We start from the raw sequence: 26,812 nt of genomic DNA, 5'->3' as shown, positions 1-26,812 counted from the left end.
CTGAGTGCAAGTAAGTAAGTAAGTGGTCTTGGGAGATATGACCTAGCACTATACGAATGTGAAGGACTATATTCTTTTTATTTTTATCAAATAAAAATCACTCCAAACAATCTGAAGCCTTTTAAATTTAACAGAATGATGCAGGGCCCTTGAAGGAATAATGAGATTACACACTGAGACACAGTGCTATGGCTGCAGATATGCTCTGAAGTGTGATCCCTCACTGCCATGAGTCAAGGTGGGTCTTACATGATGAGAGAAGAAAAAGGAAGGTATCATGTCTTAAAGAAGAAAGAGCATGTACAAAGACACAGAAACATGAGACAGAATGGGTGTATGAGAAAATGTGCCTGAAGTATAGGGTGCAAAATGGGAAATCACTGAGAAGGAGATTGGGTCTGTGCTGAGAGACCCGGAATCCCACTGAGGATACAGAAAAAATGGTTTGCTATCATCCCCCATGCTGCCACCCAAGAGGAAGCTTCGTTTTCATCTCTCTTCTCACTAACTCCTCAGAGAAGCATCAAGGACAAGGGCACAGGATAGAGGGATGGGAATCAACCTAGAGTTATAAACCAGGCCATGCAAGATAGAGATAAAACCAGTATTGGCAAGGAAAGCTGAGGTGAGGTAGATATGCCTTTTCCTTCCCAAGGTTCAGGAGTCATAAGGCTGAGTGTGGGACCTTTGGAAGGAGGAGTGAAGAGATTATACCAGCAGAAAAGGGACAAGGGTTGGCCACTTTGTGCATGAGAATTAACTCTTGTCTCAGGGATGTAAGGCTCAAGAGAGTAGAGGAGCCAGCCTGAGAGTCAGAGAAGAAAAAATGGGAATATGGCTGTTCATTGTTTTTTCTAGGTTCTAAGTTCAGGGAGAGAAAGGAAGCCAAAAGATGACTTCTAGCTTTTCCAGTCCAGTTCCCCAGGGGTACAAAAGGGACAGGGACTTGGGACAGAGCCTCTGTAAGCTGGCGGATGAAAGTTTTCATTGTGCTGTTCCGTGCGGGAAGTGAGGAGCCTCTAGCAGCTTCCATCACTATCCAGCCCTATTGTGCTAGCCACCCTGGAACAATGAATGACATCAGAGAAAAGCCTACAGCCCTAACAAAAGGGAGCATCACTCCCTTCAAGCAACCAAGGTCATCTGGAGGCAGCTGTTTGCAGAGAATGGGTTGTTTGCCAGCTCTGATTTACAAAACCTCGGGGCAGCTCCAATAACCACATTTAGGTTCAGCTCAGTCAATATTTATTGTCCTCTACTTGATGCCAGGCTTTGTGCTGGACACTGAGGATACAGAAAAAATATGAGACATGGCCTCTACCCTGAGGAAGCTCATCATCTAGGAGGAGAAACAGTCATCAAAACAGGTGGTTAAAACAGAGCAGCCAGTCCTAGAATAGAGGAAGCACAAGGAACTCCAGCAGCTCATGGTAGGACAAGTAACCCAGTGCAGGCAATCAGTGGTTTCTCAGAAAGGGAGATTTGTTCTTCCCCTCCTCATCCTGCTTCCTCAATGGGATTTAGATGTTCAGAATGTATTAGCCAAGTGAAGAAGGAGAGCAGGTCTTCCAAGTAGACAGAAGAGCATGTGAGAGGTCTCAAAACAGTATGATGATTTGAGTATGGTATCCATGAGATGGGAGAGGAGGATAGAGAGAAAGATGGGACAGATGGCATTAGACATGCCATTAAGCTTCCTTTTATAACAAGCCAAGGACTGGGCCAGAGCATGGTATATACAGAAAATTATCTATGAGGGAGGATCCCAAGAAATTTAAAAAAACAAAAAACTCACACCCAAACAAAACTAATTTTATTTCCTGCTAAATTTATGTGAGACTTTTAGAAGGGGGATATCCCAAAATAAAACAACTCCAAGAACTTACTCTGAGGTGTCACAACTCAGAAAGTGTGTAAATCACTCCTTCATCTGAATTTTAAATAGCACTTTGTATCTTCCTTTTAGCACTTGTCACTTTCTGCTTGGGAGCATAATTATTTGTGTCTTATCTCTAGTGGTTTATCAGCTCCCTGTGAGCATGAACCAGGTCTTGTTCATTCATACTATAAAATTTTATTGCAACTCAGTCTGAATAGGCAAGGCACCCCCAACAGTACCTAGCACATAATAGATGTTTGAAAAATGTATCATAGCATTATGGAGTTACATGATATCAGAGCTGAAAGACTCTTGAAGATATTCTAATCCAGAGTTTCTCAAACTTTGTGAAGAGTCTGACAAAAGCTATGGACTCTCTTCCCAGAAAAATCACACATAGAAAACATTTTACATATAATTTCAGGGCCTGCCATGCCCAAAGAGGTTAGGTTGACTTACCCCAAATCATGAAGCTAATAACTGGCAGAACCAAGCCTAGAACACAAGTTTCCTTGTTCCCAATTCAGTACTCTTCTCATCACAAAGGAACAATTTTAGTAGGGCTGTTTCCTGCTGGGAAGGTGCCTGATACAAGCCTCAGGTGTGGTAACATTCCTGTCATGAAATTCCTTGATATAAGGATGTTGCTCAGGAGAACGTGGCAAGTTTAGTGGCTTCTGAGGCCCAAATGCAGTGGTGCTGGACCTCTGCCAGGGTGAGAGGCAATGGGAGATGTGCGGGGTTGCATGGGAGCATCGAACTAAGCCAAAGAACCAAAAGCGATGTTGAAATCTCTCCAAGTAGAACAGCAAAATCTTCCTAGCTATACTGTTTACAGGAAGTGATAGAATCGTGACTCAAAGCTAGACTGTCTGACTTTCAAGCCAGTTTTGTGTCCATCCCACTACAAAATCCTCTGCAAATGCACAAAAAATCTAACCACCACAGAAGCAATCCTTCAGCTGGAGCCAAAGAAATAGGCTCAATAATCTTACAATATTTAGAAATAACTCCCAGTTATCTGTGATAATGGATTCAAGAAACACATACATATTTTAAATCTGTAAATACTGTAAAAAATCAGCTATTTGGCTGAAAATGTTAATCCACCTCTATGTGCCACAAACCATTCATTCAACTGAACTGAACATATCATTTCCATTGTGAGGTCCATATTGAACTAAGTACTAAGAAGATATTTTCTTTAAGTGTCACAAATAATAAAACCAAATCATTTGCTTTTCACTGTGATAACCTGGCCTAGGGACAAGATTAGGAACTGGCAAAAACATCTCCACTCTGGATCATATCCAAACTAATTAACTGGAGAGGACTGAGGGACAACCCTCTATCCTTTCTAGCTCCAGTGTAATCCAACCTATACACATCTGATCTTCGGGGTCTTTGTAAAAGCTGCACACTATCCTTTTCTAAAGGACCCCTGCCCCTTTTACCTCTTGTGCTTTAACTAGGTGCTTGTATCTTCCAATGCCATGCGTGGGCTGTGACCTGTAGTGCCGACTGATGCTCAGCAGAATGCCACCTAAAAGAGAGAAAATAAGACAAACCTGTTTCAAAGCTCCTCCAGGGACAGATAGATCATACATGAGGAGACAAATTCTCCATCGTGAAATGGAATATTTGGGGATAGTGAGCCTCTTGCTGGTTTAAAGAACCAGAGCTATTTCTTGATCCTGAGCTGACACTCGGTTTACCCCATTTTTCTCTCCGTTTGGCCCCTGGACTATATCTAATCCCCACCACCCACCTTTCACTGAGAAATTCTCTCCTGCTAGAGCCACTGGTGGTAGGGGGACAAAATACATTCTCACAGGGCTCTCATTTTCTCTGTTCCTCAATAGGCAATAATCCTTCTGAAGTTTTCCAATGAGGATTGTTCAGAGAAAGAGACAGGTGGCAAATACAACCAGGAAAAAGGACAATCACAGATTTCCACAGTTTTTTAAACTATCTAATTTGCTTTATTTGTGTTGATATGTAATAATCTCCAACAGACTTTGTTAAGTGAATAACAATAAAAACTAAAAACCTAAGGTACAGAACAGTGTGTATGTAAAAAATAGGATCTCTATACACATATTCACTGTGGTAGACCCAGAGATATGCCACCCAGATTCCCTTCAAAGAAGGACTTGCTGATATATACATATTCTCCTTTAATCCTCATTATTTTTATCTTCATTTACAAATAAAGAAACTGCAGCTCAAAACAATAGGAATTGGCCAAGGTCAACCAGCAAGTAAAAGGCAGAACTGCAATTTAAACCCAGGTCTATGTGACTGAACAGCCTGTTCTCAGATGTGTTATAGCATCTGAATTTCTGGAATACAAAATCTAGCTAGGGACTTTCCTGGTGGTCCAGTGGTTAAGAAACAACCTTCCAATGCAGGGGACGTGGGTTTGATCCCTGGTTGGGGAACTAAGATCCCACATGCCGCGGGGCAACTAAGCCCGCGCGCCACAACTACTGAGCCCTTGCACTCTGAAGCCCACGCGCCACAACTAGGGAGCCTGCGTGCCGCAACTAGAGAGCCTACACACCACAACTAGAGAGAAGCCCACGCACCACAACGGAAGATCCCGCATGCCACAGCGAAGATCCCGCGTGCTGCAACTAAGACCCGATGCAGCCAAATTAAAAAAAAAAAAAAAATCTAGCTAGACTTGATCGCTCCCATATCTGATATCAGCTCCTTATCTCTACCCTTCACTGGAACCAGCCCTACACAGCTCTGTTATGTCTGTCTGTCTCTCTTGCTTGTTCCCTACCTTCTGGAAAAGTACTAGTCCTAGGTTATGCTCCCTTTCCTCCCAGCTCCTGTGGTCCTGCATCTCCCCAGGGCCACCACTTTGTGGGGGGCTAAACACAAAATGGTGTGGAAAAGTCTAATGACATCAAGTGAAATGTTTCTTAAGCTTCTCTTTTCTAAAATGTGCTTCCAACCAGGTCTGCTCTGTGCCAGGCCAATCAAGAATCGTGGCTTCAGAGACTTTCCCTACGTTTACAATCCACAGTATTTCATCAAGACAACCCTGGTATATCATGGATCACTTCCATGATGTGCAGTAGTCCACATTTACTATTATATGCCAACAACTGAATAGATACTGGGACAGTCACAAAGATGACTAAAATATACTACTTTCCCTAGAGACACTCAATGTGTACTGGGGAAGGATGATGGGAAAGCAGATAATTACCTTATAGTGTACAAAATACTTTAATGGAGATGAGAGAAAGGAACCTAGAGGAAAGAACAACTAACTCCACCTTAGGGGTGAACGGGGAGAAGTGGAGGACGGTACAGGGGAATAGGTTCAGAGAGGTAACAGCTGCATTCTTTTTTTTTAAGTCAGTTTTCCTTTTATTTATTTATTTATTTATTTATTTGGCTGCATCAGGTCTTAGTTGCGACACGCAGGATTTTCGCTGCGGCATGCGGGATCTTTCATTGCAGCACATGGGCTTCTCTCTAGTTGTGGCGCATAGGCTTAGTTGCCCCGCGACATGTGGGATCTTAGTTCCCCGACCAGGGATCGAACCCGTGTGCCCTGCATTGGAAGGTGGATTCTTAACCACTGGACCACCAGGGAAGTCCCAACAGCTGATTCTTGAAAGAGGAGTAAGAGTTTACCACGCATGGAAGAAGGAGGTATTTTTGGCAGAGGCTTCCAAAGAGCACTGAACATAACTGAGGTATCGTCTTGGCCACAGCCCCAGCTGACTCTTTGAGGCTTTAGTTTCCAGACGCTGCAACCTGGGGCCCCACCCAAAGAGCTGATATCCAAATCCCCTTGATTGGGTACACAATCATCCTCAGATCAGAGCCTTGAAAATTAATCCATCCAAAAAGATTTTATTATGACTTTAAAACATGACCTCCTAAAAAGCACTGAACTCTCCAAAGCATGTTTATTCATTCAACAAATATGTATTACTACCCACCGGGGTATCCAGAAACAATTATACCCTCACAACCATGTGAATGGCACACACTAGAGCTGTGCAATGTACAACCAACCCAATATCCATGGCAGGCCTGGGTTGGTACCAACCACTGCCCTAGATGCTGGAGCTGTAACAATGGGCAAAGACAAAGTCCCTGCAATACAGAATCTATGATCTAGTGGCGAGACAGTAATATCAATGCAGGTGATAAGGGCTACCTACAATAAGGGCTATATACATGAGAGAGGCACTAAGGCTGGACTTGTGGTGTCAGGAAAGGATTCTTAGAGCAGGTGGCTTTTAAGTAAAACCTGACAGATGACTAGGAGTTAGAGAGAACACAGTATGGGGAGGGGAAGACCCAGAGAGAGAATTTCAAGGCAGAGTATAAGCAGCAGGGTGGCAAGAGATGAGCTTACAGAAACAGGCAAAAAGTTTAGGAAGGGCTTAATTATTCAGTACTTATGATGCAAAGAGGTGGAGATATAACAGGGGACAAAGCCAACAAAACTCTGCTTATGGAGCTTATAGTCTAGTAGGAGGAGGGAATAGTCACAAAATGAATATGAAATTACAAATTGTGATGAATGATAAAAAGCGCTATGGCAATACAATCAGTGGATCTATTTTAGATTGGAATATCAGGAAAGGCCTCTTAAAAAAAATGACATGTGAACTGAAACCAGATTTCAGAGGAAAATAGTAATAGTGGTTATCCCCAGGGAGAAGTGGCTAGACGGCAGGAGAGAGAGACTTACTGTCGACTTTATACTCTTGTATCATTTAAAACTTGTTCCATGTACTTGTTCCATGCATTATCTACTCAAATAAATAAATAAAATAAATTGAGACCTGAAAGGCAGATAGGAGTTTATTACGTAAAAAGATAGAGAATGAATGTTCCAGGCAGAGGGAATAGCATGTGCAAGGGCCCCAGAGGGGGACACAGATTGGCACATTCAAGGAACAAAAAGACTGTCCATGTGGCTGAAGCAAAGCGAGAGGGGCTGAGTGCACCAGAGATTAGGGCAGTGGATTGGAACCCACCACTTTGAGCCATGTTAAGGGTTTGGATTTCATGCTGAACAGCAGAGAAATTATATGTCTAATGTGTTTTTAAAAGATCACTTTGGTTGTTGTGGGTGGAAAGTGGTGGGAGGGGGAGTGTGGATGGAAGTTCAAGCAAAGATGCAAGTAGTATCCTTGGCTAAGGTGTTGTTGTTAGTCTTCCTGTATCCACACCCCCCTCTCTATTCCATCCTCTAAAGCTGACAAATTAATCCTTCTAAAACACAAACCTAATCATGTTATTCTCTTTCATTAATTCAACCATTTATTCACTGCATACACACAATTTTTAAAAAGGACTTACTCTGTGCCAGGCACTGTATCAGGCACTACAGTAACACCAATAAATGAGACAAGGAAGGTCCTTGCTATATTTCAAAATGTTTGATGATTTTCCACTGCCTGAAGTTCATACTCTTTAGGCAAGCATTTAAGAGTCTCAATTTTATAATCTAGTTCCAACCACTTCACGTCCTCACTCTCCATCCTCCAGACTTTTAAAACCTTGCTTCTCAGCCACAGAGCTACACTTGCCATTCTGTATAAACCATGCAGTTCTCATGCCTCTGTGTGGTGCTGGGCTGTCCCCCATGCTGGGACTGCACCTCTCTGACTGGTGATATCCTTCACAGCCTCCATGGCCAGCTTAAATGTCGTCTCTGTGCTGCCTTAAACATACAAACATCATCAAGAGTTTACAGTTGCAGCTCTCCCATGCCTCCATTATATAGTAAAATATTTTGTGTAAATTAAAAAACAGCAACAACCCAGGCACTCGTCGCCATCTTTAAGTACACAGAAACTCAATCACCCACCAGTGGTTTCAAGTAGCAGAACCAAAAGTGATCTTTGAGATGATGACACATCTCAGGTGAAAATGCCACAAATGCTTGCCTCAGCCTCTAATCTACTGGAATTCCTTGGCAAGGAGGCATTTTCAAATTTAGTTTGGGGCAATTCCTATAATTAGAGCAGCTGGTTAATTAAGAAGCTGGTTCAAACTACTGTTAAATTAACCCTTTTCCCTCTTAAATGAAAGGTTTTTGGTCAAATTACCAGTGGTTAAACTGCTTAATTAGCCAGTTGTTTTAATTATAAAATTTACAAGTTTGAAAGCCTCTGATTTCCATTAAGTTCAACTGAATTTCTTCCCCTGCTTGTGTCATTAAGCTGGTTTCCTGCTGTCATATTAACATTGCAGCCTCCTGAGAGAAAAGGCAACTCTTTTCGTTGAAGAAGATACAAAACCCCATGATTTCAAAAGGAGGCTTTGAAAATCTTTCAATTAGTACAATTATAGAATGTAATCATGTATTGACTTCTCCCACAACACATCCCTTCCCTTTATATATGCCAGAGCCAACTGTCCTTCAATGTCCTTGTTTACTAAACTGGGAACTAAACCCATCCAGGATGGGGATAAACAACTTCATTTTAATTATTTCTCCTTCAAAATTGGAACAAGCGTTTTGGCAGGGCTATGCAGGAGGGAACGAGGAAAAACCTGGGGTAACCCCAGCCAAGAGTCTAATTACAGGATATCTTCTCCGTCCAATACACATTGCTGAAGGGCAGATACACCCCAGCACGTGGCAAATGGTATGTGCTCAGTAAGTGTTGGGGTGTTTTTGTTTGCTTGTTTTGTTTTGAAATTCTAGAGATAGTTTACCAAGACAATCTGCAATGATTTGGCCCTGGCAGCTACCCACTTTTTTCAAAATCTCTTTTCAAACTTCTTTCAGTTTTTCTAATTACACCGAACTATTTGGACTTGAATGTACCATGTTTTTTTTTTTTAATAAATTTATTTCATTTATTTATTTATTTATTTATGGCTGTGTTGGGTTTGCGTTGCTGCGTGTGGGCTTCCTCTAGTTGCAGCGAGCGTGGGCTACTCTTCTTTTTGTGATGTGCGGGCTTCATTGCGGTGGCTTCTCCTGTTGCGGAGCACGAGCTCTAGGCACGCGGGCTCCAACAGTTGTAGCATGCGGGCTCAGTAGTTGTGGCTCGCGGGCTCTAGAGTGCAGGCTCAGTAGTTGTGGTGCACGGGCTTAGGTGCTCTGCAGCATGTGGCATCTTCCCGGACCAGGGCTCGAACCTGTGTCCCCTGAATTGGCAGGCGGATTCTTAACCACTGCACCACCAGGGAAGTCCCGAATGTAACATGTTTTGATGACTCCACCTTTTTGCTCATGCTATAATAAGAAGAGTCTGAGTTCCCTTCATGTAACCTCTTTAGACCTCTTTATATATTTACTTCTACCTCTCCATGTACGTTTAAATCAGTAAGAAAAAGATGGTCACTACAATGAGACCCATCCCTTAGAGAGAGCAGCTGGGATGGTACCCAGGGCCCACAGAGAGTATGATGTGTAAAGGTAGGAACAGGACACTGCTTCCTACTCTTCTTTTCCGAACACCATTATAATTCAATTTTGAAATTTCTGACTTTAAAGAAATCTCAAAGACCCATGAAAAATGCCAACAAAGCTGTGTCCTTTCAAAGAGAATTACCTTGGCATGCTGATATTGGTGAGTTACCCTGGGCCTTGGAGCCTTCTAGGCACTGCGATTCCACAATTGAAATGGGCAAAGGAAAGGATAAATGGCCAGTAAATGTATGAAAATATGTTCAACCAACTAGCAATCAAAGACATGCAAATTACAAATACAAGGGATGGCATTTTTAAACTTATTAATATTAGCAAATATTAAAAAAATAACAATGTTGATGAGTGTATAAAAAGGGATTCTCAAATACCAAAAAAACTATAAAATGGTACAATCTTTCTGAAGAGCAATTTGGCAATACACATCAATAGCTTTAAAAATGTGCATTTTGGGACTTCCCTGGTGGCAAAGTGGTTAAGAATCTGCCTGCCAATGCAGGGGACACGGGCTCGATCCCTGGTCCGGGAAGATCCCACATGCTGCGGAGCAACTAAGCCTGCACGCTGCAACTACTGAGCCCACATGCCACAACTAATGAGCCTGTGTGCTGCAACTACTGAAGCTTGCATGCCTAGAGCCCGTGCTAGGCAACAAGAGAAGCCACCACAATCAGAAGCTCACGCACCGCAACGAAGAGTAGCCCCGGCTCGCCACAACTAGAGAAAGCCTGCATGCAGCAACAAAGACCCAGTGCAGCCAAAAAAAACATTAAAATGTGCATTTCCTTTGACCCAACAATTAGACTTTTAGAAATATATCCTATGTAAATAATCACACAAGGGCACAAATACTAATGTACAAGGATGTTTATCGTAGTGTTGTTTACATTGCAAAATTTTGGAGACAACTTAAATTTCTCCAAATAGGAAGCTGTTTGAGTAAATTGTTATTGTCCTTACCTCTCTTTTCAAAAGGATCTTTTATTCAATTGGATTTTTTTCAACAGCATTTAACATGCCCCATTTAATCCAGTTTCAAAAGCAAAATAAAACAAAAAACTACCTCAGAATCAGATACTAAAATATACCTCAAAACTACAGTAACCAATAGTATTAAAACAGCTTGGTACTGGTATCAAATATACAGACAGATCTATAAAACAATACTAAGTTACAATACAGTAGTTCTAGATCCATATGGAAACTTAGTATATGATAAAGTGACATTCTCAAATCTATGGGGCAAAGATGGATGTTTCAATAAATGTTAAAACAACTGGCTATGGGACTTCCCTGGCGGTGCAGTGGTTAAGAATCCACCTGCTAATCCAGGGGACACGGGTTTGAGCCCTGGTCCGGGAAGATCCCACATGCCGCAGAGCACCTAAGCCCATGCACCACAACTACTGAGCCTGTGCTCTAGAGCCCACGAGCCACAACTACTGAGCCCACATGCCACAACTACTGAAGCCCGTGTGCCTAGAGCCCGTGCTCCGCAACAAAGAGAAGCCATGGCAATGAGAAGCCCACGCACCGCAACAAAGAATAGCCCCCTCACGCCGCAACTAGAGAAAGCCCACGCATAGCAACAAAGACCCAACACAGCGAAAAATAAATAAATAAATAAATAAAATTTTTAAAAATTTCATTAAAAAAAAGGAACTATATAAAAAGTTCTTACAAATCAAAAATGAAAAAGCAAACAATTCAAAAGAAAAATGGGCAAAAATTATATGCAGGCAGTTCACAAGAAAAGAAATACAAATGGCCAAAGAAATATGAAAAGATGACAAACTTTCTCAAGAAATGCAAATTATATGAGACATAATTTTCACCAGCGAATAAGTAAGATGTTTTGTAAAACCCAGTTTTGGCCAGAAAATAGAAATGTCAATTAATACAACTTCTCTGAAGGGCAATCTGACAAGACTTACCAAAATTTTCAACTGACAACCCATTGACTCAGCAATTTCAATTCCAAGAATTTATCTTACAAATGTACAGAACAAGTTTATAAAGATGTATAGAAACAGTTGTTGCAGCATTTTTTGAAATAACAAAAACTAAAAACATCCTAAATGTCCAGCATTATAACATATATGTTCATATACGCATAAAACTTTCCTGAAAAATATACAAGAAACTGCTATCAATGCATACCACTGAGGAGTGAGACTAGGTGGGAAATAGAAAAAAATTCAATCTTTTATCATACACCCTTTTGTCAATTTATATTTATTTTGACCATTTGCATGCTTTTATAATTTTTAACAGTTGATAATTTTAATATATTTTTAAAACCTTCCTCGGAATACATACCAGTTCAAAATGAACTTTTTCTCTGGTTATGGGATAAGGGATGATACCAAGAGTAGGGAATAAATGGGACTTGAACATAATCCTTATTTTTTAATATACAAGAAAAATATTGAAAGTCTAACAAAATGTTAATAATTGCCAAATCTGGGTTTATTTGACATACCACCCTTTTCACTTTTTTATAACTTTTTATATCTTTCAAAATTAAAAGTATAATTAAGAGAAAAATAACCATCAAAAAAAATCTTTCCTTAACCCCACATCCCTCTCCAGCTCCTGCCAATCCTCTCTCCTCCCATTCAAAGACGAACTTCTTAAACGTACTGTCTGTAATAGCTTTCTCTAACTCCTGAACTCCCATTCACCTGTCAATGCAGTTGATTTCCACAACAGACCTCACCACGCCCACACAGATACTACTCTCCCTAAGGTCACCTCTATGTTGTCGAAACCAAGGAAAATTGTTAGTTCATGTCTTTTGCGATCCCCTCTCAGAAGCACACAGCTGAAACTGTAACGTGGTTAACTACTCTTTCCTTCCTGAAACACTCTCCTTTTGGCTGCCATGAAACTATACTAACCTGGTGTTCTCCTACCACGTTGGCCTCCCTTTTCAAGCTCATTAGCCATATCTTGCACCCTCTACCCAATTTTTTAATGTTGGAGTTCCTCAGGGCCTGATCCTTGGGCCTCTTCTCTACTTGTTCTCCTCAGGTAGTCTCATTCATTCCCAAGACTTCAATTAAAATCAACAATATGATGACTTCCAAATTCACAGTTTCAACCCAGACCTATATTTTGAGCTCAAGATCAGTGTCTCCAATGGACTACTTAGTATATCTTCCTCACAAGCACTCCAACTCAACATGTTCAAAACCAGACTCAGGTTCTTACCCTACAAGTTGTTCCATTTAAGGCAGTATATTCAAAATAATTATGTAGATATTTATTTATTTATTATAGTAGAAACATGTTCACCATAGATTAAGTAGGAAAAAAAGATTATGAAGCATTATATATAATTTGTTCCCATTACTGCAAGACAAAAATACATACACACACACACACACACACACACGCACGCACACGCACACACAGAGAGAAAGAAATGCCTAGAAAAAGGCCTGGTAGGATATACACCAGAATGTTAAGCAATAATCTCTGGATGGTAGGATTACAAGTGATTTTTATTTTCTTCATCTCCTTCAGCTTCTTCGTGTGTGTATTGTGCATGTGTGTGTGTGTGTGTGTGTGTGTGTGTGTGTGTGTGTTTATTTTCCATATTCTCTAAAATGGCTGCTTTTCACTTTTATGATCAGATTTTCTTAGTTTTTTTTTTTTTCCTCTCCTGATAGGATGCAATATGAAGTTCAGAGCATCAGTTATTAAGTTTTCTTGCTAAAATTGTTTAACTTGAATCTAGAAAAGCTTTTAGACATAACTTCTAGTTTGCAGGAAAGGAACAGAAGAACATATTATAAACATACCGCACAGAAATAATCAAATTATAAAGGGAGGAAATTTTATAAGTCAAATGGTCTAGCCTAATCAAAAAGCAACTGTTGTAGAAATAAAATAGTGAAAGATCTGTTCTGCATTAAAGGTGACATCATAGCAAAATGCAAAGCATGAACCATCATTGGCTCTTGGTTATAAACAACCCCATAAAAGACTTTTGGGGGACAACTGAGGAAATGGATAGAGTATTAGATGACACTGGGGCATTATTATTAATTTTCTTCAGGGAGATAATGCTTTTGTGGTTCTTTAATAGAATGTAGAGAATATCCTTGTTTCTAGAAATGCATGCTTAAGTATTCAGGGGTGAAGTATCATAACACCTGATCAAGAAAGCTAACATGGGTGCGCGCACCGGCGGGCCGCCGTGCCCGGGCCCTAACTCGCTCCCCGTCCTCCCTGCTCCCCAGGCCAGTCGGCCGCAGCCATGGCGCCCAGCTGTAATGATATGATCCTGAAGCCCCACTTCCACAAGAACTGGCAGCGGCGCATGGCCACGTGGTTCAACCAGCTGGCGCACAAGATCCGCAGGAAGCCCTCAGCCCCCAAGAAGGGAGACAGCTCTGCTGCAAAGCTCAAATTGGCCATCCAGCTGACCGGACCAGTCATGCCCATACGGAACATCTACAAGAAGGAGAAGGCCAGAGTCATCACAGAGGAGGAGAAGAACTTCAAGGCCTTCGCCAGTCTCCACATGGCCTGCGCCAATGCCTGGCTCTTTGGCATCTGGGCAAAAAGGGCCAAGGAAGCTGCAGAACAGGATGTTGAAAGGAAAAAATAAAGTGCTGTTGGCAACTTGTTATTAAAAAAAAAAAAAAAAAAAAGAAAGCTAATATGACAAAATGTTAACAACAGTTGAATCTAAGTAATGGGTATACAAGTGTTCATTATATTATTCTTCTGGGAAAAAATTATTTCTTATAACACTGTAAGGTTCCAAATGGCAAGGACTATATCATCTTAATTTTGTACCCCCAGCACCTAAAACACAGCCTGGTCCAATAAATGTTTGTTGAGAGAATGAATAAATAAAAAGAAGCACATATTTTGAGAAGCTGGCTTTAGGCCTGGTAGAAGTGGTGATTCTCTACACATTGCCACCATCTTCTGAAATAATTAATGGATGTAAAGCTTCTTATGCACTGCATGGCACATACTAGGCACTCAGTAAATGTTAGTTCCCTTCCTTGCTCCCATTCCTTTATTTCTGATACTTTTTTTTTTTTTGGCCACACCACGTGGCTTGCAGGATCTTAGTTCCCCGACCAGGGATCGAACCCATGCCCCCTACAGTGGAAGTGCAGAGTCCTAACCACTGGACCACCAGGGAATTCCCTGTTTCTGATACTCTTCACTCAAAAAACAGATGTCATTACTATCCAATGGCTGCTTTGAAATTTGTCACATAATAGACAAAGCAAAAATGGCAAATAATAGGGTTGAAACAGATTGAAATTCATTGAGTTAACCAGATTGAATGAACATTCATTTTGGATAAAATACTGGAAGAAAAGCCTTAGCCTTGTAGATAATGGACATGAAAGGTCTGAAATAGTAGCAAGAATAATAATAATACTAACTTTTTTTGAGCACTTTATATGTTTTATCTCACTGAATCTTCAAATAATTCACTGTAGTTTGTACTATAATTCTCCTCATTTTTTAAAGTGAGGAAACCAAGCTATGGAGAGGTACTTAAAAGTCACAGAATAGTATGTGGTAGAGTTGGAATCCAAACTTACTACAGAACTCTTGCTCTTAACCCACTACTTTATGTTCTTGCCCTTTGTCCTGTTCCATGTGAGGGGTAGGATTTGGTCCCAGGCACTCTTCTCAAAGATATGTTAAGCATCTTTTTAGACAAAATTATTACAGTGTTAGAGGGTCACTTAAAGCAGGAAGACTACATCAGGAAATAACTGTTTACCTGCAGAACAGAGAGGATTCTCTCCTGATGTTCTGAACCTAAAAAGAGGAAGAAAGTATGTTGAATACAATTAGATACCCACATCTATTTGCAAAGCTACCAAAACTTGTATACTCCTCATTAGTATATATCAATGCTACATATTTCCTTATTTCCTCCTTCTCTTCTTTCCATAAACATTATTAAGTACTTACTGTGGGTCAGTCTGTTAGGTCCTGAGGATGCAAAAGTAAGTAAAATGTCTCTATCTATGGTCTAGTTGGGAGAGAGATATGTAAACAGATGCGAGCCACAATACAGTGCTGATCCAGAACAAAAACATGTACAAGATTTGGTGGAATACAAAGGAAAGCGTGCTCATTTCACCAGAGGGGTGAAACTATCTGAAATGAGGTTTTAAAAATTAAGAACTATTCTCGATTATTTAGTCCCACAGGAAAAGCATTCTAGGCAGAGGTATGAAAGTAGTATATCTGGGGAACAGCAAGCAGGTGGATGTGAGTGGCACTTAAGCAGCAGGGAAGGGGGCAGGGTAAAAGAGGTAATCAGGAGTCAGGTTATGAAAACCTCAAACACTGTGCTAAGGAGTTTTGTCTTTACTCTGTGTAGGCAGTGGGAAGCTCCTGGCAGTTTAATCACAAAAGTGATATGATCAAGTTTAAGTTTTAGAAAGTTAACCCTGGCAATAGGTGAGCAATGAATAGGAAGACGTGAAACTGAGGGAAGAGAACCAGTGAAGTGGTTCTTGCAATAGCCTTGCATTATTAGAACATATTTCAAAAGCAAGGCTGACAGGATTTATTTAAGAATTAGATGTAGAGTGAGAGAAACAACAGTGTCAAGGATGATTCCAAGGATTTTGTCCTGAGCGACTAGATGAATGGAGCTGTCATTTAGTGAGAATGGGGAAGGAGTAAGTTGGCAGGGGAGTTAATGCTTGAGATGCTTAGTAAACATGTAAGTGGAGATGATGAAAGAAGAATGCTGTGTGAACTACCTAGTGGAATGCAAATATTAGCTATATTTTTACTGTTATTAATATCCTTACCTCAAGAGGGAAAAGGCTTGCTTAAAAATGGTGTCATTCCTCAGACACAGCGCCTACAGCAAAACAGCCACGTTAGAACAATTGTAAGAATTCACAGATATCCAAGTACCTCTTCACAAAGAGGCTAGAAACCCATAGTACACAAACCAAAACGGAACCAAAGTCTCTTGTCTAGCAAAGAAACTGCCCTACAGTTAATACCAAACATGCAGGCAAACCAAGGTCATCTTCTTTCCTATTCTACCCACTACAGAAAATGCTCGAAAACCAGCAGCCCAACCACCCCGCACATCTTAGGTTGCTTTTTTTTCACCCTATTTCCCCTTTCTAATTTGATTTATATTTTCTTTTTTTAAAATACTTATTTATCTTATTTATTTATTCATTTTCTTGGCTGCGTCGAGTCTTAGTTACAGCATGCGGGATCTTTCGTTGCAGCATGCGGACTTCTCTCTAGTTGTGGCGTGGGAGCTTCTCTCTCGTTGTGGCATGCAGGTTTTCTCTCTCTAGTTGTGGCACACAGGCTCCAGGGTGCATACGCTCTGTAGTTTGTGGCACATGAGCTCTGTAGTTGTGGCACGTGGGCTTAGTTGCCCCACAGCATGTGGGATCTTAGTTCCCCGACCAGGGATTGAACCTGCGTCCCCTACATTGGAAGGTGGATTCTTTACCACTGGACAACCAGGGGAGTCCCTGATTTATATTTTCTAATATCAATCAACAACTATTATGTACGTGTCAAGCACAGTCGCCATGCAAGGGACTTTCTGAACTCTTCCCTAATTCTCAAAACACTGCAAGGCAATTTTACACGTGAGGCAACTGAGGCCCATAAAAATTATATTCCAAGAAATTATAGCTAATAAGTGGCTAAGAGGACTGTTTTACTCCAAAAACTATGCCTCTATCACACCACACTCTCTTAATAATAATAATAATAATAATAATAATAATGATAATATACCAACATGAACAAAACAATAATAATGAGAGGGGGCTGTTGCAGTGGCAGCTTCCCCCACTCCCCACAATCTTACCCCCAACAACCCAGTTATTTTAATCTCACTCTGCCCTGCTGGCACCCACTCAAAAGATCACTGCTATAGGTTTACTAAGGGAGTGCTTAACATAGAGGAGTTCTTTTTATAAAGTAACTAGATAATAAATAATAAATGTCCTTAAGGTCCCATAACACAAACAGAAAATCCTGTCCACTATGAGGAACAATTTCAGTTCCTTCAACATTTACGTGTTAAAAGCCTATTATGTGTAAAAGCCTTCAGACACAAAGGAAAGTCTGAGAAACTGTCATAGACAAGAGGAGCCTAAGCAGACATGATGACTAAATGTAATATAATATACTGGATGGGATCCTACCTAGAACAGAAAAAGGACACTGGATTTTAAAAAATGAAAGAAATATGAATAAAGTATGGACTTAATAATAATATATCAATATCAGTTCATTAATTATGAAAAACGTACCATACTAATGTAAGATAATAATAGGGAAAACTGGATATGAAGTATATGGGAATTCTTTGTACTATCTTTGCAACTTTTCTGTAATTCTAAAACTGTTCTAAATTTTATTTTTTAAAAGCCTATTATGGGGACCTCCCTGGTGGTCCAGTGTGTAGGACTCTGCACTCCCAATGCAGGGGGCCTGGGTCCGATCCCTGGCTGGGGAACTAGATCCTGCACGCATGCCGCATCTAAGAGTTTGCATGCCGCAACTAAGAGTCCACATACCACAACTAGGAAGGCTGCATGCCACAACTAAGAAGCCTGCATGCCACAACTAAGAGCCCGCATGCTGCAACTAAGACCCGGCGCAGCCAAAATAAGTAAATAAATAAATAAATATTTTTTTAAAATTAAGAAAAAAAAGCCTGGTGGCGCCGTGGTTAAGAATCCGCCTGCCAATGCAGGGGACACGGGTTCGATCCCAGGTCCAGGAAGATCCCACATGCCACAGAGCAACTAAGCCCGTGAACCACAACTACCGAGCCTGCGCTCTACAGTCTGCGAGCTACAACCACTAAGACCACACACCACAACTACTGAAGCCCGTGTGCTCTAGAGCCCATGCGCTGCAACTACTGAGCCCACGTGTTAGAGCCTGTGCTCCACAACAAGAGAAGTCACCACAACGAGAAGCCCGCACACCGCAACGAAGAGTAGCCCCCGCTCGCCACAACTAGAGAAAGCCCATGCACAGCAACGAAGACCCAACGAGGCCAAAAATAAATAAAGTTTTAAAAAATAAAAATTTTAAAAAGCCTATTATGTGTCAACTACTGTGCTGAATATGAAACGGACTGTAAAAACAAAATATAACAACATGAATGAACTTGGAAACATTATGCTGAATAAAAGAAGCCAGTCACAAAGGGCCAATATTGTATGACTCCATTTATATGAAATAGCCAGAATAGGAAAATCTATAGAGAAAGAAAGACTAGTGGTTGCCTAGGGCTGGGGGGGGCTGGGGAGCTGGGGATGACAACTAAGGGATATGGGTTTTTTTTCTGGGGTGATGAAAATGTTCTAAAATTGATTGTAGTGATGGTTGCACAGCTCTATAGATATTAAAAGCCATTGAATTGTATACTTTAAATGGACAAATTGTATGGTATATGACTTATATCTCAATAAAGCTGTTTAAAAAACGTAAGCACAACCCGTCTTATAGGAATTTGAATGGCTGAAGATATGAATACACATTTGTACTAAACAGCTAAGCAATATCACAGTATTATATGATTAAGTCAAAATAGGTGGCACAAACAACAAGCACCTCTGGCAGGGAATCCAGGTGTTGATGGCCAGGAGAAGTTCTTAGCTTTTGGGGTGTTACAGATCAGATATTGCTGATAATCTGCCCAAAGTCATGAACCTTCTCCCCAGACAAATACATATAGACACGAATATACAAAAGTTTGCATACTTAGCACAGGGAACTATATTCAATATCTTATAATAACCTATAATGGAAAAGAATGTGAAAAAGAATCTATATATATAATATGGGTATATATACATATATATATAACTGAATCACTTTGCTGTACACCTGAAACACTGTAAATCAACTCTACTTCAATTTTTTTAAATGTAGCAGGTAGGGGACTTCCCTGGTGGTCCAGTGGTTAAGACTCCATGCTCCCAATGCAAGGGGCACAGGTTCGATCCCTGGTCGGGGAACTAAGATCCCGCATGTCGCATGGCATGGCCAAAAAAAAAAAAAAAAAAAAAATTAAAATGTAGTATGTAGAACCAAATAAATTAAGTAAGTAAGGGGGAAAAAAGTTTGCATATTACTTCAATAGATTCACTGAAACTCTTAACATCACCCATAGGCCACTATGCTAAACCAAGAGATCCTCAAGGGCAAGAGTCATATCTTCCTGTTGTTTTAGTAAATAAATAAATGATTAGGAAGAAGTGAATGAGTGATAATCATTGCTACCATTTATTACCACCCACATCTATTTTGTTGAGCACCTACCATGTGTCTAAATCATAATTCCATTACAGGACAAGTATTATTATCCCATTTTACAGTTGGGGAAACTGAGATTAAGTAATTTACCCAAAGTCAAACAGCTCCTATCAGAACTAGCATAGGATCTTAGGTTTCTCTGACTCCAAAGCCTATAATTTTCCCACTATTCTACACCCTCTCTCCCATAAATGAATGTGTTAGTGTTTAGGAATTCAGGGGGGAAAATGATCAAATTTAGGAAAAGTCTCCCAGAGAATGTGAGGTCATGAAGATTGGGAAGGATATGAAGAACAGAAGGAAGGACAAAGTATGCAGACAATCCTAAAAATGACAATTAAATCAGATACTAAAAGACTTTGTAAACATGTGTACAATATGCTTAACCTTATATTGGCCAGCATAAAAGACAGAGCAGGCAACTGGAAGCCCCAGGACACAGGAGCTCTGGCTGGCTCCCCCCACACTGGTCACCATACTAGTGATTGGCTAGTAATTTTCCCCTCTCTGGAGTTAGAACAGATGACTCTAACGTCCCTCCAGGTACAAGATCTATCAACCACGACAAACAGAATAGAAATCAGAGTGAACAGAATGTATTCTTAAATGGGTCACTTCATACAGAAGAGGTATTGGATGGGAAGAAAGATCTAGATGAGACTGATTTTTCCTCACTTTAATTGTTCAGATTTCTGAGTCTCCACAATAGCTATGGATTTAATTATCTAAAAGCCAAACCTTTTTAAGGGTTGACAACTGTCTGGAAGACATTCAAACTGTGGTGTGAACTCTCCCTTTCAGCTCTGGGAAATGTGCTTCCTCTCCCCTGCAATGCTCGGCATTATTTATCAGGACAAAAGTAATCTATTTTGGGACTGTATCCACAAATACTCTCTCCCCACAGTCAGCAAATGAAGAGTAGCTCCAGCTCCGGACCAAATGGAAGAGAAGGCCAGTGACTCTACTGAATGAATGAATGAGGACAGAGCTGTTGCAGTAGGTTACAAAAATACTTGTCCCATGAGCTTGGGAGTCAGGAACCAGAAAAGGACTACACAGCTACTTAAGAACTGAAGTCACGGGGCAAAATCTATGGTGTGTGAGTAGCTTCAGACACCAGAGCCCTGGGGTGGATGGTGACAGAAGTGGGTAAGGGGCCCATGAGGCAAGCAACTGTCTTATGAATATTAACAGAATATATTTGTATATTAACAAATATTATTTAAAATAGCATTGTTACTATCACTTATTGAGTACATCCTTTGTGCTAAGCACTTTGCTCAATCTTTACACCAATCCTCTAATAGAGGCATTGAAATAATTGTCTCTATTTATAGAGGAAAAAACAGAGGCTTAAGTAAATTGCCTAAAGTTATAGGTTTGGTAAGAGGTGTCAAGAATTCAAACCAAATCTGACTCTAAAACCCATATTTTCCATTCTGCCATACTACCTCTCAAAAGAACAATACCAATTTAATAGCAGCGAAATTCATATAATAATAATAATAGCCTAAATAATCTTACCATTTGAGCACCTGCTTTATGCCAAGCATCATTTGCATTAACCCTCACAACCATTCTGTGAAGTAGATATTTCTACCCCCATTTTACTGTGAGGAAACCAAAGCTCAGAAATGTTAATTAATATGTCTGATGCACACAGCTAATAAGTGGTGTTTGAGCTGACCTTTTCCTAAGTTCTTTCGAAATTGATTATGTTTGCAATTTTTCCTTTGGCCATTCTCTTCTGAATGTGTTTAATATGGTGACTATCAAAGCCTGTCTTTGTACTGAGTCTTTACAGCAGTTAGGAACACAGGTTATAGATTCACACAGACCTGGGTTTGAATATCAGCTCCTCCATGTTACTAGCTGTATGATCTTTGGCAATTCACTTAAGAAATACTTGGCCTCACATACTATATCATTTCATTTATATGAAATGACCAGAACAGAAAAATCCATAGAGACATAAAGTAGATTAGTGGTTACCAGTGGGTGGGTAGAGGGGGGAATTGAGGAGTAAATGCTTATGGGTACAACGTTTCTTTTTAGAGTGATGAAAATGTTCTGGAATTAGTGGTGATGGCTGAACAACTTTATGAATATACTAAGAACCACTAAATTATCCACTTTAAAAGGGTAAATATCATGGTACGTGAATTATATCTCGATTTTAAAAAGAAAGAAAGAGAGAGAGATTGAGAGGAAGAGAGGAAGAAAGGAATATCTGGCCTCACACCATACTGCTGGATGGCACTTCTAGGCCACAGCTGAGCTCTGTTAAGCCCAATTCCCTACCTTCCTCCAGGACTAAAATGTTTCAAAACAACTGTGGTCACTGAAATGTAAGCCCAATCCCCTACCATCTCCCCAACTCTCATCCCCATACTTCTCCGCACACTCTCCCTTGATACAAGCTCCCTTGCTTCTCTCCCTTCCAATTTCCTCTGGGCCCTCTGGAGCTCCAAACGTGTTCTCATTTCAGGGCCTTTGCACATGCTCCCCAGTCTAAATTCTATCATTCTTTAAGTCTTAGTCGTGTAACATCACCAAGAAAACTTTCTTGACTGCTCAGACTTACTTGAATTCTGCTGTTATACACACCACATAGCACACAGAATCTTTTTTTTTTTGAGGCATTTATCACAGTTAAGTAATTATACTTTTTTTTATTGAAGTATAGTTGATTTACAATATTGTGTTAGTTTCAGGTATACAGCAAAAGGTAGTTATATGTTTAATTAGTCTGTTTTGCTGGAAATATAAGCTCCATGAAGACAGGAACTACTACATCCCAGCATCTAGCATACTCTCTGGCACATAGCAAGTGCTCAATAAATATTTGCTGATCAAATTAGTAAATCTCTCCAAACCTCACTTCTTTATCTCTAAAGAGGTTATAAAACAACTCATATAATAAGAACCTGCTGTATAAAAAAATAAGTTAAATTAAAAAAACCCAAAAACAAAAAAACAAAAAACAACTCATAGAGTTGTTGATACTATTAAATTAGATATTATATGAAAAGGACTTAGCAAGTGCAAGGCATATTGTTAACGGTCAAATTGGGAGCAGTGACAATAACAGTGGTGATTGTTCAGTTCCTCATTTATTAAACAATATGTACTTTAGTATGTGACAAGTGCTGAAGATAAAACCATGAACAAAATAGAGAAATGTTCCTGTCCTCCAGAACTTACAGTCTAGTAGTGACCAGAAAATAGCCAACTTCTTGACCATTTTGCTGGGCTTTTGGACTCCCTGCCCTGCTAGGCCCTCTGAAATTTCTGTCCTCCTGTTTCACATCTTCTTATGTCCTCCTAATTCATGTCTGTTGATTTGTCATTTTTTCAATCCTCACTTCTATTTGTTCATATGAACTCTGCTCCATGTTAGCCTTCAGTGTTTTCATTTGAAAACATCTTACTATGAGATCAGTCCCCAAGGTTGCTCCTTCTGGGCTGGTAAGGCTAGCATATCTTTTGTGATCACCACCACTCCCCTAATCATATCCTTGTGGCTCAAGGGTATGGTAATCCCTGAAAAGAATGGTAATCTGAGGGTGAGTGACATCCAGACCTGAGCTTGACACTCCAGGACCATCCATTTTCTCTGCAAAGTAACTCAGCAGGTGAGTCACTACCAATTCCCTGTGCATGTTGACTTCCACAGGCACCATCCTTCCATCTTGATCAAACAATATGTTTTCTGAAGTCTGATGACTATCAGCATTAGTGTCTTAATTGTATCAACCCTGTTTTACTACTTCTGTTGACCTAAAGAGGTATGTGATCCCACCCAGTTTTATTCCAGTAAAGCTGAGCTTCTCACTCATCTAAAATTTGAGATGATTTCTTAGGGTCCCAAGCACTGAGCTAAGAGTTTGAAGTTCTAGTCCCAGCTCTACTGTGTACTTACCACATAATGTCAACATTTTTTCATTCACTTATTCATTCAATATTTATCAGGTCAAGTACACTGTAGGCTGCGTATATATAGACATGAAGAAAATACAGTTGCCTACCCTCAATCTTTCTTTTTTTCTTTAATTTTTTATTTTATTTTATTTTTATTTATTTATTTTTGGTTGCATTGGGTCTTCGTTGCTGCGTGCAGGCTTTCTCTAGTTGCGGCGAGCGGGGGCTACGCTTTGTTGTGGTGCATGGGTTTCTCATTGCGGTGGCTTCTCTTGTTGCGGAGCATGGGCTCTAGGTGCACAGGCTGCAGTAGTTGTGGCATGTGGGCTCAGTAGTTGTGGCTCGCAGGCTCTAGAGCGCAGGCTCAGTAGTTGTGGCGCACGGGCTTAGCTGCTCCACGGCATGTGGGATCTTCCCAGAGCAGGGCTCGAACCCGTGTCTCCTGGATTGGCAGGTGGATTCTTAACTACTGGGCCATCAGGGAAGTCCCTACCCTCAATCTTTCTAATGAGGAAAGTAGATGTGCAAATTATTTATTACACTGAAATGAGATCAGTATAATGGGTTGCACAGGTCACAAAGAAGGGAAGGACTGACAACTGGGAAGGTCAAGGAAGGTTTTCATTCCTCATTTCACAGATGAGAGAAACCAAGATTATTATCAAATTAGGGAGATGCAAGGTACTCAGAAGAGGAAAGGCAGTGGGGTTTTAGGAGGTGTAGAAAATCTAGGCTCCAGTTCAGCACTACCACAAAAGAGACTGTTGACCTATAAGCGAGGCATTCGTTCATTCGGGCATTTGGTAAAGCATCTGAGAACCTACTATGTATCAGACACTGCACCAGTAGCTTCCACCTCCTTATCTGTGTGTCTGCCAGGATTATCTCATATCATGAAGCTCAAATAAAATTATGGAAATGAAAGCAGTTTATTAACTATAGAATAATATCAATATTCCTATTTGTATAGTCCTTCACACTTAGAAAATACTCTTACTTACATTATCTTCTATAATTTTTACAACAATTCCATATGATGGGCACCATTATCTGCATTTACAGATAAGAAACTGAAGCACATCGAGGTCAAATAACCTGCCTAAGGTCACACAGCTAGCAAGAGATAGAACACAGGTCTGATGCAAATCCCATGTGTTTTCCTTATAAACGTAAAGCATTAACTAACACTTCCAGAGAGGCTGAGACAAGGATGGTCACAAGACTGCATATGATTAGATGCCAAAAGATAATACCAGCTAAGAGTTCAAAAAATAAACAAGCACTTTGGCTGGAATGGTCTGAAAGGTTTTAAGGAAAAGATGAGACCTGAGCTGGGCCTTAAACCATGGAGCATTTGGATAGGTGGTGAAAAAGGTGAGGGCATTCCAAGTGAGAGAGCTCCACAAGATGAAAGATTAGGAATTCAGCATTTGGTAAATAAAGAAGAGACTACCTGGCCAAAGCAATAGGGCAGAACGGAAGAGTGAAGTCAGTAACAAAGGAGTCTGGAAGGGAACAGTGGCATCAGACCCAGAGGGGCCCTATATGCCCTTGTATCTTTAGGTGATAGCCTATGACAGATTTCCATGGGCTCTTCAGGAGTATAGAATGGCCAAAAACAGTATTCCCTGAACAATGATCCCTCCCTTTCAGCATTCCTCAGAATCAAGGCTCTTAGAGCAGGAGCGTGGAGCCACCAATCTGACCATCTTTAACAGCTAAATTTTAAAACTTTGATTTTTTTCTATTATCCTTTCACCAGATCTAGTTAAATTCTCACAATTTGGCTAAAGTGAACAACAGAGAGTTACTTCATTAAGGATGAAGTGAGTTTTGGGACCTTAAGGAAACAAACCTAGAGACATTCAGAGGCTGCCCCAAAGTTAGGACCAGTAGATCCATGAGCAGCAATGATCATGTTGTGTATCATGGAGTACAGTCTCCAAATTAATGCCTCGAATAAAATTTTAACATAAATTGCTAAAAAAAAAAGTCATTATTCTAAGCAGCATGGTACAACTGAAAAAGCACAGCTGAAATCTGTTAAGAGGACAAAGGAAAGTCAAGGAATGCTTCACGTGGTTCACACGGTTTTACTGCAGTCACGTAATTAAGGTTTTGTAAGTAAAAATGTTTTTTTATTATTACCCTTCCCTTGTCGCCAAGTAGCCTCACATCCCAATCTGTTCATCGAGTCAAAACGGTATTCTTAGAAAAAAATCTGGAAGCTGATGACCTAAATAAAATGACTTCCTCAAGGTCGTACATATTATTTGGACCTATTCCGCTGTGATTCCCATTGCGGGGCTCCTTTCTTTCCAGGCCAATGCGAGGCGAGGGTAGCGCGAAGGGGGGCGTGGCGCGCGGGTTAACTCCCCGGCAGCAGACGACTAAGCGCAACCCTTTGACAAGGCGCCGCACTTGCTGCTGGGAAGAGCCTTGTTCTCTCCCAAGTCTCTTACCCGGATGTCTGCAGCAGCGTGAGAGCCCCGCGGCCACCTCGCAGCTCAGCTCTTTTCACCACCTCCCCCGCGCCCAGCTTGCGTGGAACCTACGTTACCTTTCCCAGAGCTCCATTCATCCTTTACTGCTGCGCGGCCTGTAATTGTGCCAGCTGAAGATCGGCCCAAGAAGCCGCGACCGCTGGGCATCCGAAAACACTGACGGAACGGCCTCAATCCGGTCCTGTAACAATATCCGACCGAGACTCACTCAACTCCCGCAGCACCTTGGTTCCGGCAGCTTCTGAGACTCAGTGTCTAGAAATCGCCCACTGCAGCTCAAGTGTCACCTTCACTGCGAATTCTCCGGGCAGAATTAATTGCCATCTCTGTGTTGCCCCAATACTTTACGCACAATTCTGCTATTTCATCTGCCATACTATATATTAATTATTTGTTACTTTCTCTTTCCCGTGTTTGATTGCGAGTTCCTCAGGGACTGAAATTCTGCCTGATTTATTCATTCCAGCGTCTAGCACGGGACGTGGAGATCTGACTTCTAACCTCTATTTAAAAGCTGAATGGCCCTAAGTGAGCCTTTCTGACATTCAGCTGCCTCATAATAATTGATAATAACTATTTTTTATTGAGTGACCACTATGTGCAGCGCATTATGCTCAGAGCATCAATTTACTCCTCATAACAAGCCTGTTAGTGAGATATTATCACTGGATTTTACATGTAAGGATATTGCAGGAGGTTAAGAGACTTGTCTAGGGCCAACCGACCGAGGCAGAGCTGAGTGTCAAACTGTCTCATTTATAC

The 26,812-nt window shown here is 40.8% G+C and overlaps 1 protein-coding gene and 1 pseudogene across 5 annotated transcripts in view; one reads left to right on the top strand and one right to left on the bottom strand.

The window, feature by feature from the left end:
- MRPL48 (mitochondrial ribosomal protein L48) overlaps window positions 1-26,242 on the bottom strand; it is a 49,787-nt gene extending 23,545 nt beyond the window's left edge. Inside the window, exons 1-4 of one of the 4 annotated variants that reach the window (XM_082343242.1) lie at window positions 26,107-26,242; window positions 16,121-16,173; window positions 15,073-15,110; window positions 3,334-3,422 (exon numbers count right to left, since the gene is read on the bottom strand). In XM_082343242.1, the coding sequence (XP_082199368.1) occupies window positions 3,334-3,422; window positions 15,073-15,110; window positions 16,121-16,173; window positions 26,107-26,127 (201 nt within the window). In that variant the 5' untranslated portion in view covers window positions 26,128-26,242. The remainder of the gene's footprint in view (window positions 1-3,333; window positions 3,423-15,072; window positions 15,111-16,120; window positions 16,174-26,106) is intronic. The other 3 variants (XM_082343239.1, XM_082343241.1, XM_082343240.1) reach the window with 3 other exon arrangements.
- On the top strand, window positions 9,790-15,047 carry LOC309606316 (large ribosomal subunit protein eL13 pseudogene; annotated as a pseudogene). Its single transcript has one exon. The product of its transcript is annotated as a large ribosomal subunit protein eL13 pseudogene (transcript).
- Window positions 26,243-26,812: the final 570 nt, after the last annotated feature.

Source organism: Balaenoptera borealis (genome assembly GCF_965194805.1).
Source record: "Balaenoptera borealis genome assembly, chromosome: 11".
Classification (NCBI taxonomy): Eukaryota; Metazoa; Chordata; class Mammalia; order Artiodactyla; family Balaenopteridae; genus Balaenoptera; species Balaenoptera borealis.
This window is presented reverse-complemented; position numbering and strand designations above follow the sequence as displayed.